Raw genomic sequence first — 18,809 nt, forward strand, 5'->3', positions numbered from 1 at the left:
ATATTTTTAATGCATTCTGAGAGCTATCTGACCCTCCATAGACAGCAAAGATCTTAACACGATCAAGGCTCAGAAACGTAGCAAAGATCTCAGTAAAATAATCCATGTGACATCAGGGGTTCTTTTACGAAGCTACACAAATACTTTGTGTGCAAAGAACACAAAAATAGCGACTTTATTCAAGAATTCATCTCCTCTGCCTCACCCTATAATGCCATTATGGACGGTATCACATACATTGACAACTGTGTTGATCGTGTGAGGATCCTTGCTGTCTATGGAGGGTCAGATAGCTCTCAGAATTCATCAAAAACATCTTAATTTGTGTTCTGAAGATGAACGAAGGTCTTACGGGTTTGGAATGACACGAGGGTGAGTAATTAATGACAGAATTTTCATTTTTGGGTGAACTATCCCTTTAATACATTTCAGGAAGAAAAGTCTTTATGATTGAGTGAATCTTTGATTCAAATGATTTGTTCAACAACACTGATTCATTTAGGAATGAAACAAGTGACTGTTTTTAAGAGTGAGTCAATGAATCTTTGATTCAAACCGTTCGTTCAACAACACTGATTCACTCAGGAATGAAGCAGCACTACTGTGTGTTCCTGAGAGGCACATGACGTGTGATTCGGTGGGCTTTGAGAGGTGTTGGTGGTGTGTACCTGGTAAACTCCAGACGACAGCAGGGTCTGGATGATCATCATGGCCTGATCGAGGTTCCAGCCCTCAACGAGTTTAAGCACAGTGAGCGCATCGAGCAGCACGTCCCCTCCGGCGCCGCTGATCTGAGCCGTGCTCAAACCCGTGGACGACTGACCCAGAGCCTCGATGGCGTTCACCGTCAGAACCTCCGCGTTACTCGCCAGAGCCGCCGACACCTGCGCACACACACACACACACACATGGGTTTAGCTCAGACAGAGCTGATTTCTGCTGATAAACACTCCAGCACTCCTGTACATACTTCAGGTAGGACGTCAGTGCAGTTCTGATGGATGCTGGATGAGATGTTCTTCAGCTGCTCCGGACTCAGCTGAAGGAAGGAGCTCGCAGGAGCCAAGCAGCGGAACTTCAGAGGAAGACTATGAATGAACACAAGCAAACGTTAACAAGCCTTGGTTGGTTTACTGGTCTAAACTGATCTAAGTTAGTTGAGATTGTTCAACAGACAAGTGGCCGAGACCATCAAACCAAACCAGCCTTTTCAGCAGCAGAATTTTTCAAATGATAGTATTGTAAATAAGGATTTCCAGTAACTGACTGCCAAACTTCAGACAAAACAACAAAAGTGTGTTATGTGAGATTTAAACTAGCCTTGGTTTGATGAGAGCGGCTCATGATGGATTTAAATGACTTATCATGTACACTCTGAAAAATGAACCTTTAATATCCAATGGAATCTTTCCATCGCACAAAAGATACTTTATAATGGAAAAGGGTTCTGAAACTACACTTCACACTAAGAAAAAATGGCTCTACTAAGAGCTGTTGACAGAAAGGTTCTTTGGGAAACCCAAATGGTTCTTCTTTATGGCATCACTGTGAGATCATCCTTTTGAAACCTTCAGTTTTAAGAGTGTAGTTCAGTAAGAGGCGATTAAGGCTGATTATTGGGAGTGTTGTTAGCGTCTCTCACTAGTAGGCACTGAAGGACGGATTCATCTCGAACAGCAGAGTCACATAGTACTCCAAGACGTCATCAGGAACGCTGATCTGACTGAAGAGCTGCAGGTTCTCCAGGTTCACTAGGAACGGCTGAAAAACAAACTGGTTTTTGAGTTTGGAATGACATGAGGGTGAGTAGAAGATGAACGGATACAAACAACAGAAAACAGATCTGAGTTCTTCAGGTTGACACACCTTAATCGAGCCAAACTTGAGGAGGTCGTCCAGTGTGATGAAGCTCAAGAAGACGGAGATGTAGTCTGCGAACCAGGCGGTGGAGTTGAGATCGGGGTTGGAGGTGTTATAGCATTTCGGAGTTGAATCAGAAGCTGAGAACACAAACACAAATGCAGCTCATCATCAGACAAACGCTCATTATCCCCGCACAGCAGAATCAATCATGCAGTCAGTCAAAGTGACTCACAGGAGTTGAGGTAGACCAGGATGGTGTCGTAGATGTCGCTCTGAGAAAACTCAGCTGCGGTGTAGTTGTATGTAGCCATTGCTGAAACACTAAACAAAGAAGCGCACAAAATCTGCCATCATTAGATGTCTTTAGAGGAAAACTAGTTACATTGAGCAGCTCAGGTTGAGGCCCAAAATGATTATAGTGAAATTTAAGAACAAACTGACATGACATCATTTTGAACAAAATCAGTCCAAAACAAAGTTGATTTGTAGTTTGTTTCTGGAGTTATGAACAAAGTCTTTATGCTACTGAATCACATAGTAGTAAAAGGTACAGTCACATTAACCATAGCTCTGAAATCCATTCATTCTATTAGAAATCGTGGAGTTTCATGTTGGTCACTCAAAATCACCTACGCAAAGCTGCTTGGATTGAAAGGGACTTCTGTGTGAGCCATGCGTCATACATTACTACGCAACTGAGAGTAGACAATGGACTTTTTTGTGTGCAAAATCTCTCCAGAATTTCTGTAATGTGACTGTTCTTTAGGCTTGTATTTGTTGATTCACAATGTACGTGTGGAAAACGAGCTACTCACAACTTCTTGAAGGCGAGACAGGAGGCGTTTCGCATGACGTCTGGAGCGATGAACTGTGAGGTGAGGAGAGGCAGGTACTGAACGAGTCGAAGATCAAACCACTGATTCACCTCAGACTGACTTTCCACCTTCAGAACCTGAGGCCAGACGCAGGACAACACCTGCCGGGCCAAACCGTCGGGCAACAGCGGCTCCTGCGGGACACAGAGACGCTTCTTCATTTACTGCTACCACATCACAGTTAGGACTGTGAACCTGTGCTGCTTTGGTCACTTCACAGTAAATGAGAGTAATTCAGGAGCGGCTAATATACGATTATTATATTATCAAATTTAAATCTAGAGGATTATTACATTAGTTTATGAGTGAAAGATGTCCATACCGTCTGTAAGTACTGGGGCGTTTTTGGGTAAATTCTGAAAAGTGGGCAGATTTGGGTCACATCATCCACAGCATTGGGCCGGTTCAGGAGACTGCTGACCTCCGCTGGGGACATCGACTCCATCAGCTGTGAGACGACACACACGTCAAACAACAGCACAACTTAATATAACTCATTACGAAGAGTTAAAGGTGCGCTTAGTGATCTGGTGCACATTTAACGGTTCTCAACCTATTGACTCCCATTGCCCACAATAGCATTCAGAGGCTCCCCTTTAATCATCTTCCAGATCCATGGTTGAGTAACACCGATTTAAAGAAACTATTATAATCTTCAGCAAGTCGTTCACGGACTCTATATTGGATCAGTAATCGGCAGATGGAGGGGGTGTGATCTCTGACCTCTGGCACGCGAGCCGGCGGCATCAGTGACAGGAAGGTGGTCAGACTGGGGAACTGGAAACTCATGAAGGAGGAGGTCAGGAAAGCGTAGTAGCTCTGGTTAGCATAGCAGCGCAGCGGGGCAGGGCCTGTGGAGATAGAGGGATGATAGGTGAGTGGATGGAGGGATGAACACATGAATAGATGGATGGATGGATGGATGGATGGACACCTGTGAGAGAGCCGAGGATCAGCTGGTAGATCTGATCTTGTGTCTCCGGCTGGAAGGTGGAGCTGGACGAGTTCAACAGCTGAACCCTGGAAGAGCAAACAGCAGTGAGCATGCAGACGGGTTGTGAGTGAGTAAGTGTGTGTGTGTGTGTGAGAGAGAGAGTCTTACGCCTGCTGGCTGATGGGACAGGGTCTCTGCTGGACGACGCTGAAGTAGGACGTCACGTGTTGAACGGTGATGTTGGCTACGAAGGAAGGCAGTATGTTCAGGATCCAGATCTGCAGATCAGAGTCTGGTAAGGTGGTCAGATTGGCCCTGTCAAACACCTGCTGCAGAAACGCCTCCTGCACGGGGGACGGGAGAACCACGCTCTGCATCTGACAGACACAGATCACAGCCAATCAGAACACAGACACACCTCAGACGGCCAATCAGAACACAAATACACCTCAGACAGCCAATCACAACACAGATACTCCACAAATGGCCAATCAGAACACAGATACACCTCCGATGACCAATCAGAACTAGGACTTCAAATAAATGATTCTTTTTTAAATGATTAATCAGACAGTTGTTTCTGTGAATAATCAATTTAGTGAGTAAAAGGCCAAATTTTACTTTGATTTGTTGGAGAGAAAAACATAATTCCACATTTATGCACCACAAACTAACAATTACTTTAATAATCGATTAATTGACCAGTTGCATCTGTGAATAATCTATTAATTGGATAAAAAAAGACAGATTTTATTTTCTTTATGTTATTGGGGAAAACATGTTATTCCACATTCATACAGCACAAATTATGATTATGACGATTATGAGGTTTCTTTTTGATAACCGATTAATCAGCCAATTGGAACCCAGATACACCACATGCAGCCAATCAGAGAGAAGAGCAGAGCATCTGAGCTGTGACTGGCTGAGAGTATGTTGATGAATAGTATGTGTTAGGTGTGTGTGTGTGTGTGTGTGTGTGTGTGTGTGTCACCTGTAACGTAGTGGAGAGTGATGAGAAGAACGCAGTGAACTGAGCGTCCGGCACGTAGAGCAGCAGATTGTTGACCGCAGCGGCGCTGGACAGGAATCCAGGAGAGCTGGACACCTCCACTAACTGCCTCAAGCTCAGCAGACCCAGAGTGTCAACTGCACAAACACAGAGGAACACGTCAACACACGCATCTGTACACACTACGTGTGTGTGTGTGTGTGTGTGTGTGTGAGTGTGTTCGTACCACACTGAAGCTGGGGTTGAGCGTCTGCAGGTCAGTGACTGTGGTAAGAGCAGAGAAATGTCCAAAGCTGCTGATCAGCCAATCACCGCTGCTCTGAGAGACGTTCACACACCCTAAACACAGATCAACACAGCTGAGCATTCGCTACAAACCTGGTGTGTGTGTGTGTGTGTGTGCGTGCGTGCGTGCGTGCGTGTCCGTCCAACCAACCAACCAACCTGCAGTGCTGTTCTGAGAGAGGAAGACTTTGATGAAGTCGACGTAGACATTAGCTTGTGTGTCAGTGGACATGATGTCAAAACTCTGACTGAAGCTCCCAACACTGTGAAAGAGACCAAACCTCAGAGCTGTGTCAACATATGACGTGTGTGTATAGTGTGTGTGTGTGAAACTCACACGCTCCTGTAGGTGTCACAGCTGAAGTCTCTGGTGGACAGACAGGACAGGAACATCTCGGAGGCGTGGGGTAAAAATGGGCGGAGCCTAGAATTAAACCAGCGCTGGACGAACGAATCATCTTTCAGATTGGTGGAGCTGAAGGAGCTCAGAGTGACCTCTCCAATCACATTCAAGAATGACACTGCAGGGCGGGACTTATTCAGCCTCTGATGGAGACACACAGTTCAATGTTACTTTCTTGTCTCCTGCACTGTGTATAAGTGGACAGCGGTGAGTGTGTTGTCGTGTACCGTGATGGCGAGCAGGTCGAGCGCTGGACCCAGCACAGGGTTGACCTTCTGCGTGAAGAGCTTCCACGTCTCCTCGGACACGTTCTCATTCCTGCTGAGACCGCATGACAACACTGTCGCTAGGTCCTGTGAGCTCAGATCTGTCAACTGAACACACACACACACTAAACACATGTTTACAGAGACGGAGTGTGTGTTCACACGTCTGTGTATGGTGTGTTTCACGTACCCCTGCACAAGCGTACTGTGTGATGCCGAATTCACAGAGCCGACTGCCATCATGAGACGAGCCGAGATACGCCGACAGAGCAGAACTGAACACACACACACACACACACACACTTATGAGTATGACAGAAACACCTCAACCGGCCAATCAGAACACTGATACTCCACACGTGGCCAATCAGATTTAGCGCTGAAACTAGAGATTATTTTGATAATCAATTAATCAGCTTATCATTTCTTTAAATAATCAGTTGAAAGTTTGTCTGTTTGAGATCTAAAATCATATTGAAGGTGTTTTCACCTGTTGACGCTCCCGCACACTGTCGTTTCTGAGAGAGAGAGAGAGAGAGAGAGTCAGCTCACATAGCACATGATTACAGACAGATATAACCAAACAGAGACGATCACTAACCGTTCACTGGTGTGGCGCCACACTGGAGGAGACAGAAGAGACACACGTGAGCATCACACGAGCTTACATCATCAGCATACTTTTAAAAAGAGTACTTATTATGCAAATAATACAATTCAAATAATACACTCAAGCGCAAAGGGAATGTAATATTTTCAGACACTTACCTGCAGGTTATTTCCAATGCATTACAGTTGAACTATTTTTTGACCCACTTAAGTACATCTTTATAGAGTATGTAGTTTCATTATTACTTTCACTGTCTTTGAAATATGGTTAAAGTACTGCTGAATTTATGATCAACTAAATACACTTTAATGTCATTTTGTATATCATGTATTTAAATATAGTTGTAATGATGAAGTAGTTATTAAATAACACAAAAATTATAATCAAGTACTTTACATGTGCTCTAGTATGTTAGTCAACACATCAAAATAAGTGTACTTCTTTAAAGCATGACAAAAGATTATTAAACCATAATGTTTTGAAATGCACTTTTAAATGTACTGAAAGTTTGTTTACAAATTAAAAGTTTAAAAGTGTACTTAAGTGTGTCGAGAAACATGGTCATGAAAGCATCTCTGTTTAAGTACAGTTGTTTTTGTTTGTTTTTAAATAGACTTTTAAGATCTGAAGTACACTACAACTGCACAATCAATACAATTAAGCGCACGTCTTTTTCCCCAGGCACCGTCGACACTCACCTGTCTGCTGGAGCTCACACAACCTGAGACACAGAGAGAGAGACACTCATGAGTGTGTGTGTGTGTGTGCGTCTTAAAACAAACGTCTCATAATAGTCAAAGTGCTCTGGACTCACCCTGCGGCACGTTCTGAAGAAGAGCTGATTTACTCCTCAGAATCACTGACTCCAGGTCCACCGGCACGCTGACCATCAGATGATCCAGACGGTGGAAACTAGCCAACAGATGGACAGACGCGTGAGCATGAGACCGTGAGATTCAGCACATGAAACACATTCAGAGCATGACGAGACTCACATGATCTGATATGACGCGCAGGAGACGTTCCTCTGTCAGAAAGAAGCACATCCGGGGGTCAATGGTGGGACAGCAATGAGAAACAGATGCAAAAGTGCACTGAAAAACTCCTTTACCGTCTTTGATGACTCCACCATGATGGGAAGCGTGGACACGATCCTCTCTCTCTGTGGAGATGCGGTCAGGTGATCGAACACGGCATTGATGACCACACTTTTCTCTGGAAGACCAGGAACATCATCAAACATCAGGCCGACCAGCTGCTCTGGAGAGAGATACAGCAGGCCGCTCATCTGGAAACAGAGAAGAAACCAAGTTAAAACTTCAAGAACACTTCCTCAGGTTTTTCAGTAAAATACCTTGAGAAGCAAAACTGTGGAAGACACTGTATCCTGTTCTGAGACCATCTAGAATTACATTTCTTGTGTTAAAGTCTGCATTCAAGGTAGATTCACATCATTTTCTAAATGCAGATCTTATTGTGAACAATTTGTTTGTACATGTGTTCATTTTCTTATGAATACAGTATTGTTTAATGAGAATGTCATAACTGGACCTTCCAGTGAAACGTCAGATTTCTCCATTCATTTAATCCACTTAAACTCCTCCCCTTTCTTACAATCTCCTGCATGCTTCAGATCCGCCTACATTTTGGAGAGCCACGCCCACATCTAAACACACAATCAGCAACTGATGCACAGAATCAAGCCCCGCCTTAAACTCCGACCGCAAGCTCATGCTCATCTAAGTTTGAGAGCCACGCCCACATCAGCGTATCAGTTTATGCTTAAAAAAATAATGTATCTTACTCAGTTTTGCTTCTCAGGTAACACTACCATGTTTTAGAGTGAATCCTGATGAATGCAGAGACTGTTTGTGCTGTGAATGTGTTTTAGTGACTGTACCGGGTTGAACTGCGGGTTGAGCGAGATCAGCTGATTCAGAGGAACGAGAGCAGAGAACTGGCCGAAGTTACTGATGAGCCACTGAGAGCTGTCGTTGGACACGCACACCGCACCTGAACACACACACACACACACACACACACATCACAGCAATACAGTGTTATTAATGAGCTGATCTGACCTGGACAGAGGAGCGTCGGTTCAGTACCTGCTCTCGAGAGCAACGGGATGATGAAGTGTGACACGGCTGTTCGGCGCTGAAAGTCAGTCATGTGGAGAAATCCTGCATCGAACGCTCCAACCCTTCATCACACACACACACACACGCATGTCAATATCATATCACTCAGACTCCTAAACTAAACTGCTTCACTGATACTCAAATCCATCAAACACTGAGATATTCACACACTGCTCACTCAGTATTTTTGACTGGTTTTGAATATTTCAAGAGAAAGTGAGGAAGATCTGGGCCGTTTACACTGTCTGGAAGCTCTGGCAGCTGAAGTTCTGGCTGCGCAGGCACTGCAGGAAGGTCCCGGATGCCCTCGGCAGGAACGGCCGCAGGTGTTCATCGAGCCACTGAGCGACGGCGCTCTCATCCGAGTCTGTCCAGCCGAAGCTCCCGCAGGACGTCCAGAACCACTGAAGCAGAGCTGCTGCTCCACCACACCGACTGCACACAGAAGATCATCAGCACCAGCAATAGAATCAAACACCGTTACATAGAGGGGTTCAACATACAATCTCTGTTCATGATTCAGAATGAATAAATGCAGGATTTCTGTGCACAGTTCTGTTTACAATCACTTTTGAAGCAGTGATAACATGTTCTATAGACTGAATGATTCTGAATCTGTTATTTTAATGTCATAGATATACTATTAAAGTTTTTAGTAATATTTTGAATTTGTTTTTATAGTTTCGGTTTTCCTTTTAATTGTAATTTAGTAAAGTTTACTGTTTGTTGTGTGTTTATGTAATTTAATTAAATTTTTTTTTTTTGCTATTCATTTTTATTTTTATTTATTTTTCTACTTCAAGTAAAACTAAAATAAGATGTCACCCGATCAACTGGTCCGTGTACTTTTGCGTCCATTCATTTTTCGTTTTTTAACCCAGAAATGAAATACGGAAAATGCGGTTTCTTCTATAATGGTTCAAACTCTGATGAACAGAATAAGCAGGAACAAACTAATTTTCATTATTCAAAATTCCTATTTCATTAAAAATCCCAAAAATGATATAAAGTATAAAGTAAATGCTAAGTTTAATTTCTACCTTTTTTGAGTGTTTCTATACAGACGCACCCTCTCACTGACATAGCTACCATAACTGCTTTATGAAAACATTTAGCTTCAATATTTTTATGATCTTAATAATTTTTCATGCCTGAAAACATGTATGAAATACACATTAGATAGCCCATTTCTTTGCAAATAACTGTATCCTGGACAAGTTCTACAGGAGGGAACGAAACGAAAGCAAGAGAAGGTCAGTTAAAGCAAAGACAAGGGACATTGGTTAAAGCTAGAAATAAGATAACTGACATTTTATGTTGATTTCCTGAGTGGCCATGCTTTTAGTTCAGTTCAGCCCCCGTGATTTCTACCGAGGGGGAATGCTAGAGCCCTGCATTTCAGCTCGGGCCCGACGGCCCCCTACTTTTTTACGCCTCTAGGGCCGGGCTTCAATCGGGCCAATTTTCAGGTCATAGTTCAGACGCGGGCCGGGCCTCGGGCCTGTTTTAGGCTCCTCCTTATTTTTATATTTTAGACATCCATCAACTAGTGATGAAAAAAATTGCCGCGCTGGTGGAAACAACACGAGACCGTGCCGCGACTGTGAAGAGCGGCTCGACGGTGTTTAGAGTCCCGCAGCAGCAGCTGAAGAGTTCTGCGTTCACACGCAATATGCTGAAGCTTGCCGCAAAGCCCCAGCATAATGAATGTGTCCGGGGGAAATAGTAAGGAGATATTTGAATTATTTACTAATAAAGTGTTTTCTGAGTCAGAGTCGCAAAGATGAAGATGATGATCCTGACTCGACATCTCCTCATTAGACGCGCATTTAGAGAGAAGTGCATCTTCATGGATTATGATGAAAGAGTTTTTGTTATCGATTTGATTTATTTCGTTAAATAGCAATTTAAAGCTTTCTATATATAGATATATTTATCATGTCTGTGAGGCATGTAGCCAATTCTCTGACTTTCGGTTCATTTTTGTGAAGCGCTCCTGTTCAAGAGGAGACCCCAGTCAACACGTGAGGTCACGGGATGATCACAGTGACATCACACCATTCTCATACGGTGATCCTCACAGTGTGAGTAATATATGAGCTCATTGTGAACTCAAAATGTTGAGCAGGTTGAGAGGAGGCAGTTCAAATATCAGTCACCGGGGGTACATTCTACTTCCTGTTTCTCAACACTAACACAGTGATATCACAGATATCACATGATGAGCTCATGAGTGCACGCCCAGCTAACAGATTTCTGTTATAAGAACCTTCTCCAAACATACAACTGACTTCCAGACACAGCCTTAGATGAAATCAACTGAAATAAAAGAAGACATTAAATCTCTCATGATCTCAGCAGAGAACTGCTCCACTCATTACTAACCAGACTGACTTTATTTCTGATATCTACAAAAGCGCTTATTGAGAATTAGATGTTTTATTGTTTCGTTTGATGTTACCATCAAAGTGAGTAGTGTTTGCTTTAGTTGGGCTCTTGACCCTTGACTTTATAACATTATATTTTTTTGGGCTGCTGTAACTGTGTTTGTTATGGCAAGGAATACCAAAAAGAGACTGCAACCAGGTGATATTGATTTGTTGTTGATAACAACACAATCGTCACCTAGATTCAGCATGCAGTCTTTGTGAAGTGTTATAAATCTGAATGTTTTAATTATAACAGCTTTTTGATTATACAGTATAGGGTTAAACCATGTAATAATTTATGAATGATTTTAGAAGCATAAGTCATAAACATTTTGATCTATGGTGTCATTTAAACACAAAGAGAGACATCAAGAATCGGTGTATGAGTCTCAACAATCGTGACAATCAAAAGCTTCGTGCTGCAGTGCATGCTGGGTATCTAGTCTCTGTGCAGTGAGTGCACTTTGACCTCACATTAGTATGAGCACACAGTGAGGGCGCTGTGAGGTTACACTTTTAGCTCTCTGTTACCTCACATTGTGACCTCATCACGAGTATCCTGTGAGATCATGGTGACATCGCTGTGAGATCAAATTGTTGACTGGGACGGCAGAAAGCGCATGATTGTTTTCTTAAAAGCACGACGTTTTCTTGATATTGTGAGTGCACACAAATAAAAGTAGACCCTTTACAGTTCCAAATGATGTATTACTCTTACCTTTATGAGCAAAAAATTACGGCATAAGTTGTTTCCATTGAAAAAAATGCAATTTATTTGCGCTGGCGCCTCCATGTCCTGCGCTTTAACTTCCACTCTCCGCACAAACTATTGGATGCAGCGCACATTTATCTAGGTTTAATGTTTAAACATTGTTGTATGCTTGAACTGTTTCAGTAGGCTATATCTATAGATTTTATTTTAGGCAAGTCGTGATGATTTGAAAAGGCTATATTGATCAAATACAGGCTATGATCGGTCTGCCGGTCCGCCGCTGGCCGCTTGGTCGTTACTTTAAGAAAGAAAAAAATATTATTTAACGAACAAAAAAAAAAAAAGAAAAAATACTCCAAATGTTTTTCTAAATGAACTTAGCCTAATAAAAAAACGAAACAAAATATAATCACTTTCCCTTTACATATAAAACTGAACTATTTTAATAGCTGAAACAGTAGGCTAATCTGATTTGGGAGAAGGGGGGAAAAAAGACAATGATTTCAGATTTTCAAATGATTTCAGAAGCACCCTCAGTGATTTGATTTAAGAACCAGGCCTGCCTGTATCTGTATATTTCTATATTTACCCCATATATTAAACCGTGTGTAGAGCTCTAACACGATACTGTACTTTGAGCAACCATGCATGGTCCTCTCCGATACCGTGACCCAGATAGCACACAACATTTTGACAAAATTATATCCCAGTATATAATTTCATGATGATAATGTTCCCAAGATTCTGCTATGTCTATTTTAAAAATCATATTTGTATTAAGTCTCTACATTGTTCCAAAGATGGCTCTAGTTCTCAACTGAACGTGCAGGAGAAGCATTACTAAATTTGGCCAAAGAAAAACTGTTAAAATCGACATTTTTCTATAATTTGTGCAAATGTTTTTTAAAAGTGCAAAAATTCATTTAAAAAAATCTGAAAAGAAGTCAATATTTTACTTTTTCGGGTAACATTTTGTGTGTACAGTTCTAATTTCAGTTTTGGTTTTCAGCATAGCATTTAAAAATACAATAACCGTTCTTTTTTCTTTTTTTTTGGTCTGGGTTAAAAAACGATAAACAAATGGACGCAAAAGTACACGGACCTCAACTACAGTAGGTAAATTTTTTTTAAATATTTTATTTTAGTTTATTTCAATTTTAGTTTTTATTTCGATTTTTAAGTTTTCATATTTTATTTTATTTAAGTTTATTTCAGATAATTTTAGTTATTTTATCATCTCAAGTTAAACTAAAAAAAAAAATTGCTTTGGCGACTACATGAAACATATATGCATTTTTTTATATTTTATTTCAGTTAACATTTATTTTATTTCAAGCAACAAACGTGCGTTTGGTGACACTTTACAAGGTTCCATGAACGATCAAACAAAAGCATTTATTAATCTTAGTTATTGTTAATCTCAACATTTCCTAATACATTTGTAAAATTAAATGTTGGATCTTTTAATATTATTACCTGAACTAACAATGAACAGCTGCAAAGAAAATCAATAAATATTGTAATAAATGTATTGCTCATTGTTAGTTAATGTTATGAAATGAACAAACTACAGTTAACTAATGGGACCTTATTGTAAAATGCTACCATGTTTTTTGTGGTTTTAGATTTAGTTGTAGTTAACTATAATAACCGTGTTCTGAATGAGAAGTGGACACAGACAGGAATGAGTCCGTTTTGTACCTGGTTGGAGAGCTGGATGAGGGCGACGTCCAGCAGGTGTGAGACTCTGGTCAGGAGGAGTTTCCAGCTCTCAGCGGAGCTCGTGTCATCCACAGACAGATGAGAGTCCAGTAGTGTGACCAGATACTCCACACTCACATTCAGCACCTGAACACACACGTGAACACACCTGTTTACACCACCGTTTCACGCCTGATCATAGAGCTGCATTCTGGGAAATAGACTCATGTGTGATTACCGGGGCACACGCGTGTACTATGATATTGAAGTCACACGACAGTCTACTGCTCAAGCACTGCTGTGATGCAGAACTGGACAGAGAGGACACAGTTAGACAAAGCTGGGAAAAACAAAACAGGAACATGAAGCAGAAATCAAAGCTTTACACTACCTGTCCACTCCACTGCACACCCGAGTCTCTGAAACACACACAAACAGAGGAAAACATCAACACATAACTGTACACTCACACATGATCATGAAATAATAGTGATGCTTTGCTCCTAGTGATGAACAGGAATCACTGAATACCGTTAAATGGAGTCACGGGACACTGCAGAAGAAAAGACAAATGCAGCGTTAAATGTACACAACAGACTAAAAGTGTGTTTGGGATTCTGTACAAGCAAAAATTAAAGTAATTCATTTGAAATAAACACACCTCATTCACAACTGGGAGGAGAACGCAGTCTGTAGGAAAGTCAGAAACAGCATTAATAAGGAAGAAGAGAAAAGAAGATAACGGCTGACAGAACACAGATGATAAACCGCTGACCTGCAGGAGCTGTGCGGCTGAACTTATAAACACTCGTCCAGATGATGGGCTCCAGATCACCCGCTCCTGAGCTCAAGATCTGCTCCAGCCTCGTGAAGCTGATTCACATCAGAACAGAATTAGTCAAGAAGATGTGCTCATTAATGCAACTGAATCTGATGGTTATTAATAAACAAACACTTACATTATCTGGTTGGTTTGACAGCTGAATGGACTCTACAAAAGAAAATCAGAAGAACTCATTTATTTCCATTCAGAGAAATATAACTGTAAGCAGCAATAACATGGATGAGCACAGTAGAACAAACATTATAACACAAGAGTGATTGAAAGCTTAATAGCACAATATGATACTACAAAGGGATCAGCTACAGATGAATTACAGAAAGGTTTGTTTGCAACATCAAAACAAAAACAAAACAAACAAAAAAAACCTCAAATCAAAAATGGTGAAATGTATACAAGTACTGGTGTAATTCAATAAAGCATTGTGTTTCTACATCATTGGATCAAAAGATGAGTAAATTTGAGCTGTTGTTTGGCTAAATAAATGTTAAGACTCTCCCAATTGAGGGTGCCAAATTTCAACTGCCTAATATATACACAGTTCTAGAAACTGCCGAAGACCTCCAGCCTAATCACTGAAACACTTCTCACCGCTATGGAGAAAATATACAGCAGGTCAAGAACATCAGGAAGTCTTCGTTTCACAGGAGACACAAGCAGATGATCAAACACTCTATTGATGATGACTTCCTTCTCTGGAAGACCAGGCAGATTATCAGCCATCAGTCCAGCCACCTGCTTTGGAGTGAGATTGTCCAGGGTCTCCAACTAAAGACACACAGAAGAGCAAGAGAATATCAGTGAAGGGTAAAGTGTTGTTGGTGTTATTTTTGTCAATCTTCTTTGATGAAATCACATGTGAAGATGTGAAGACGTACGGGATTAAAGAGTCCGTTGATGGAGAGCAGATCTCTGAGAGACACGAACTGAGAGAACGAGCCAAAGTTCTTCTGCAGCCACTCAGCGCTGTTGTTAGCAGTCGACACACAGCCCGCATCTGACACACAGCACACACAGTAAAATCACCTTCATGAACTCCAGAACCTCCACATGAAGCCTGAAACATCAGTGAACCTCCACCTCACCTGTTGCGTTTCTTCTGAGGAAGGCCAGGATGAAGAAGTCCGCCATGTTTCTTCCTTGGGTCTCATTGACAAGTGTGACCTCTGACAGGCTGAGAAATGTTTGAGAATAAAGTTAAACAAGCATCTTAACAGCTCCTGATAGTCCTGAGCTATTGTTGAGGAAATGCTTCTCTTACATGTGCTGGTAAGTTTGGCAGTTGAGGTTTTTGCTGCTAGTGCACTGCAGTAGGGATGGTGATGCGAACGGTAAAAACGGCTTCAGATATTGACCCAACAACATGCTGATGAAAGTGACGTCACTCCATTGGTCAGGACTGATGCGCTCCAGTCTCAGCTCTCCAATCACATCCAGCACTTGGGACACGACATCACCTCTGATTGGCTGAGACTGATGATGTAATGAGGAGCAATTACTGTCATATTCCCAGTCAATCTTCCAGTGAACACTAGAGGAGTGATGTGCAAGACCTATTTACCATATTTGCCGCTGTGCTGGAGAAGATGACGAGGGCTCCGTCCAGAACATCATTTGCTTTGGTGAAAAGGAGTTTCCAGATCTCCTTGGAGTAACTTCTTCTGCTGGATAGTTGACACTTCAGGAGCCCAGCCAGGCTTTCAGGAGTGAAGCTTGTGATCTACAAACACAGAAGATCTCGTCAGTGGACATCGACGTTCAGGAAACATTATGGTGATTCCAGAAACTGCTGCACATTTGGAGGGATGTAGATTCGTAGATGATCATCAGCATCAGCTCATTTGAACTGAGTTTGCTGTTCGTGGTCTTCTTACCGAAGAGCAAGCGTACTGCTGCAGGTCCACACTACAGGGGGCGCTCACGAGTCCAGCGGACAGGAGAGTCTCGTTACTGTGGAAGACATCAGAATTTCATGAGCACTTCCTGTCTGACAGATGATGTCACAGTGTCAAAGTGGAGAAAAGAGTGTTTTTGCTCGTACCTGTTGACTCCTGAACAAACTCTGGTAGCTGTTAAATCCATCAGAAAACATTGATTAGTGCCACTGGATCTCATTTATAACAATACAACACCAGTTAATATAAATGTTACAAGCAAAAATGTTGAGAGAAAATAATAGAAGTAGAAACTTGACAAACAAAACTTGCTCCGAGCAAATCTTGTTTTGATTCTCTCCGAATTCCTTTCCCAAAATCTACTAGTCTTGTAAACTACTGGGATTTAACTTTTAGTAATATAGAAAGGATAATAAATGGATTTGATAACATGTTCAAGATATTTATCGGTTTCAGTTTACTTGTCCAACAGGCTACTTGCGATTAGCATTGTTTTGATTGAAAAACCGAAGGTGTGAGGGCACTAGAGGTCACGTTAACCGAAAATTGTCCATCATTTACGGAATTTGTTTGGCAGTGACGGAAAAATCTGAAGGCCGTCCATCACTTTGACAGATTACACTTAGGGTGATCTACTCTAATTTGTAACTGTAATTACCCCCCTGTCCAGTTGGTGGCGAGTGCATCCAGTGTGGCAGCAGAGTGCGGGATCATCAGCCTCCAGAACAAAAATGAGACTGTCACGAGTCTTTTGCTATGCGTTTGTTTACGCACAGGCGAGCACCCACTAGTAGTAAAGTGAAAGCACTTTGCGCTGACACTTTGCTTGGTCTGAGATGGCTGCAGCGATCTATCATGCCACATTGAAGAACGCCAAAGCGGTTTTCGTTGATTGAATTTCCTAATAAAATGGCCATAATTGCAATTCTGAGACTTTGTTTCGTATCAAAATAACAATGCTTAAAGCTTAGCCTAATACAGTACGCTCAATAGAGACGAAATCTCCGAAACTTTGGCCTCAGTGCTTATGGATGTTGGCTAATGCAAGGATTCAGGTTCAGTTTATCACAGCATTCATTCAGACTCCGTTACACAGGCTGATTGGTTCAACATCCCAAACAGGTGTAATGTAGAAATGCACTTACCATTCACAGGTGTGATCAAACACTGCAACAGAAGATAAAAGACAGAACAAAATAAAAGATACAATGTAAAACAAGGTTGTTGTTTTTTATCTCTGTATGTTCTGAGTTTTGTAAAAAGGTATTGAAGAGTGAATGACAGTGAGGAATCCTGTAGGACTGAACAAGATTGAGAAGGAACTGATGTTAAAACAAACTCTTACTGTTGGAGGTTCAGGAAGTGAGCAGTCTGAAAATAAGACAAACATTAATTCATTAATTCCAGAAGAAGTAATGAGAAACACGTTGATCTTCTAGATGAGTCGTCAGTGAGAGATGATGAAGATCAAGAATCACCTCTTGCTCCATTCTGCTTGAGTTCTCCAGTTATGTGGAAGACCAGAGTCTCCATCTCTGTCGGCAGGGAAGGTAAAGCCTGAAACAGCCTCTGAAATCTGAGAAAGAACCACAGAATTATAGCAGATCTCAGCACAAGCGACACCAGACACTCAATATCACGTACCACATACACTTACATCAGTATGTAGGAGCTGCACGGAATAATGGTCTGTGGAAACACAAACGAGCATCAGTGCCATCATCACATACTTGATTCATCAGACTCACTTCTTTGACCACTGTGCATTTACTTTACATTCTCATTTAAGACAATCCACATGCAAAAGCAAAACACTGGTGCATCTGATTAGGGTTTGATGGAGAGCCATTGAGAACAACTGTGTAAATGTTACCATCTGTGAGATTAAGAGCAGGTTTTGGAGAACATCAGGAAGTCCTCGTTCCACAGGAGACACAAGCAGATGATCAAACACTCTATTGATGATGACTTCCTTCTCTGGAAGACCAGGCAGATTATCAGCCATCAGTCCAGCCACCTGCTTTGGAGTGAGATTGTCCAGGGTCTCCAACTAAAGACACACAGAAGAGCAAGAGAATATCAGTGAAGGGTAAAGTGTTGTTGGTGTTATTTTTGTCAATCTTCTTTGATGAAATCACATGTGAAGATGTGAAGACGTACGGGATTAAAGAGTCCGTTGATGGAGAGCAGATCTCTGAGAGACACGAACTGAGAGAACGAGCCAAAGTTCTTCTGCAGCCACTCAGCGCTGTTGTTAGCAGTCGACACACAGCCCGCATCTGACACACAGCACACACAGTAAAATCACCTTCATGAACTCCAGAACCTCCACATGAAGCCTGAAACATCAGTGAACCTCCACCTCACCTGTTGCGTTTCTTCTGAGGAAGGCCAGGATGAAGAAGTCCGCCATGTTTCTTCCTTGGGTCTCATTGACAAGTGTGACCTCTGACAGGCTGAGAAATGTTTGAGAATAAAGTTAAACAAGCATCTTAACAGCTCCTGATAGTCCTGAGCTATTGTTGAGGAAATGCTTCTCTTACATGTGCTGGTAAGTTTGGCAGTTGAGGTTTTTGCTGCTAGTGCACTGCAGTAGGGATGGTGATGCGAACGGTAAAAACGGCTTCAGATATTGACCCAACAACATGCTGATGAAAGTGACGTCACTCCATTGGTCAGGACTGATGCGCTCCAGTCTCAGCTCTCCAATCACATCCAGCACTTGGGACACGACATCACCTCTGATTGGCTGAGACTGATGATGTAATGAGGAGCAATTACTGTCATATTCCCAGTCAATCTTCCAGTGAACACTAGAGGAGTGATGTGCAAGACCTATTTA

General features: G+C 41.9%; 1 protein-coding gene across 1 annotated transcript in view; it reads right to left on the reverse strand.

Annotated features, from left to right (window-relative positions):
- The window catches only part of mslnb (mesothelin b), a 29,631-nt gene that overhangs the window by 10,603 nt on the left and 219 nt on the right, over positions 1-18,809 (reverse strand). The window contains exons 2-48 of the mRNA XM_058768452.1: positions 18,511-18,722; positions 18,335-18,423; positions 18,128-18,246; positions 17,841-18,017; positions 17,625-17,656; positions 17,446-17,543; positions 17,313-17,338; positions 17,113-17,134; positions 16,114-16,141; positions 15,947-16,022; positions 15,634-15,792; positions 15,334-15,545; positions 15,158-15,246; positions 14,951-15,069; positions 14,664-14,840; positions 14,191-14,222; positions 14,007-14,104; positions 13,893-13,921; positions 13,763-13,784; positions 13,623-13,650; positions 13,470-13,542; positions 13,182-13,378; positions 8,630-8,824; positions 8,357-8,451; positions 8,149-8,261; positions 7,360-7,536; positions 7,244-7,275; positions 7,063-7,160; positions 6,947-6,969; positions 6,240-6,261; positions 6,129-6,156; positions 5,829-5,913; positions 5,600-5,746; positions 5,307-5,515; positions 5,129-5,232; positions 4,916-5,023; positions 4,667-4,821; positions 3,841-4,049; positions 3,673-3,758; positions 3,462-3,589; positions 3,061-3,186; positions 2,679-2,872; positions 2,096-2,184; positions 1,867-2,000; positions 1,643-1,761; positions 971-1,088; positions 669-884 (exon numbers count right to left, since the gene is read on the reverse strand). Of these exons, the coding sequence (XP_058624435.1) occupies positions 669-884; positions 971-1,088; positions 1,643-1,761; positions 1,867-2,000; positions 2,096-2,184; positions 2,679-2,872; positions 3,061-3,186; positions 3,462-3,589; positions 3,673-3,758; positions 3,841-4,049; positions 4,667-4,821; positions 4,916-5,023; positions 5,129-5,232; positions 5,307-5,515; positions 5,600-5,746; positions 5,829-5,913; positions 6,129-6,156; positions 6,240-6,261; positions 6,947-6,969; positions 7,063-7,160; positions 7,244-7,275; positions 7,360-7,536; positions 8,149-8,261; positions 8,357-8,451; positions 8,630-8,824; positions 13,182-13,378; positions 13,470-13,542; positions 13,623-13,650; positions 13,763-13,784; positions 13,893-13,921; positions 14,007-14,104; positions 14,191-14,222; positions 14,664-14,840; positions 14,951-15,069; positions 15,158-15,246; positions 15,334-15,545; positions 15,634-15,792; positions 15,947-16,022; positions 16,114-16,141; positions 17,113-17,134; positions 17,313-17,338; positions 17,446-17,543; positions 17,625-17,656; positions 17,841-18,017; positions 18,128-18,246; positions 18,335-18,423; positions 18,511-18,722 (5,124 nt within the window). The remainder of the gene's footprint in view (positions 1-668; positions 885-970; positions 1,089-1,642; positions 1,762-1,866; positions 2,001-2,095; positions 2,185-2,678; positions 2,873-3,060; positions 3,187-3,461; positions 3,590-3,672; positions 3,759-3,840; positions 4,050-4,666; positions 4,822-4,915; positions 5,024-5,128; positions 5,233-5,306; positions 5,516-5,599; positions 5,747-5,828; positions 5,914-6,128; positions 6,157-6,239; positions 6,262-6,946; positions 6,970-7,062; positions 7,161-7,243; positions 7,276-7,359; positions 7,537-8,148; positions 8,262-8,356; positions 8,452-8,629; positions 8,825-13,181; positions 13,379-13,469; positions 13,543-13,622; positions 13,651-13,762; positions 13,785-13,892; positions 13,922-14,006; positions 14,105-14,190; positions 14,223-14,663; positions 14,841-14,950; positions 15,070-15,157; positions 15,247-15,333; positions 15,546-15,633; positions 15,793-15,946; positions 16,023-16,113; positions 16,142-17,112; positions 17,135-17,312; positions 17,339-17,445; positions 17,544-17,624; positions 17,657-17,840; positions 18,018-18,127; positions 18,247-18,334; positions 18,424-18,510; positions 18,723-18,809) is intronic.

Source organism: Onychostoma macrolepis, chromosome 01 (assembly GCF_012432095.1).
Source record: "Onychostoma macrolepis isolate SWU-2019 chromosome 01, ASM1243209v1, whole genome shotgun sequence".
Lineage (NCBI taxonomy): Eukaryota > Metazoa > Chordata > Actinopteri > Cypriniformes > Cyprinidae > Onychostoma > Onychostoma macrolepis.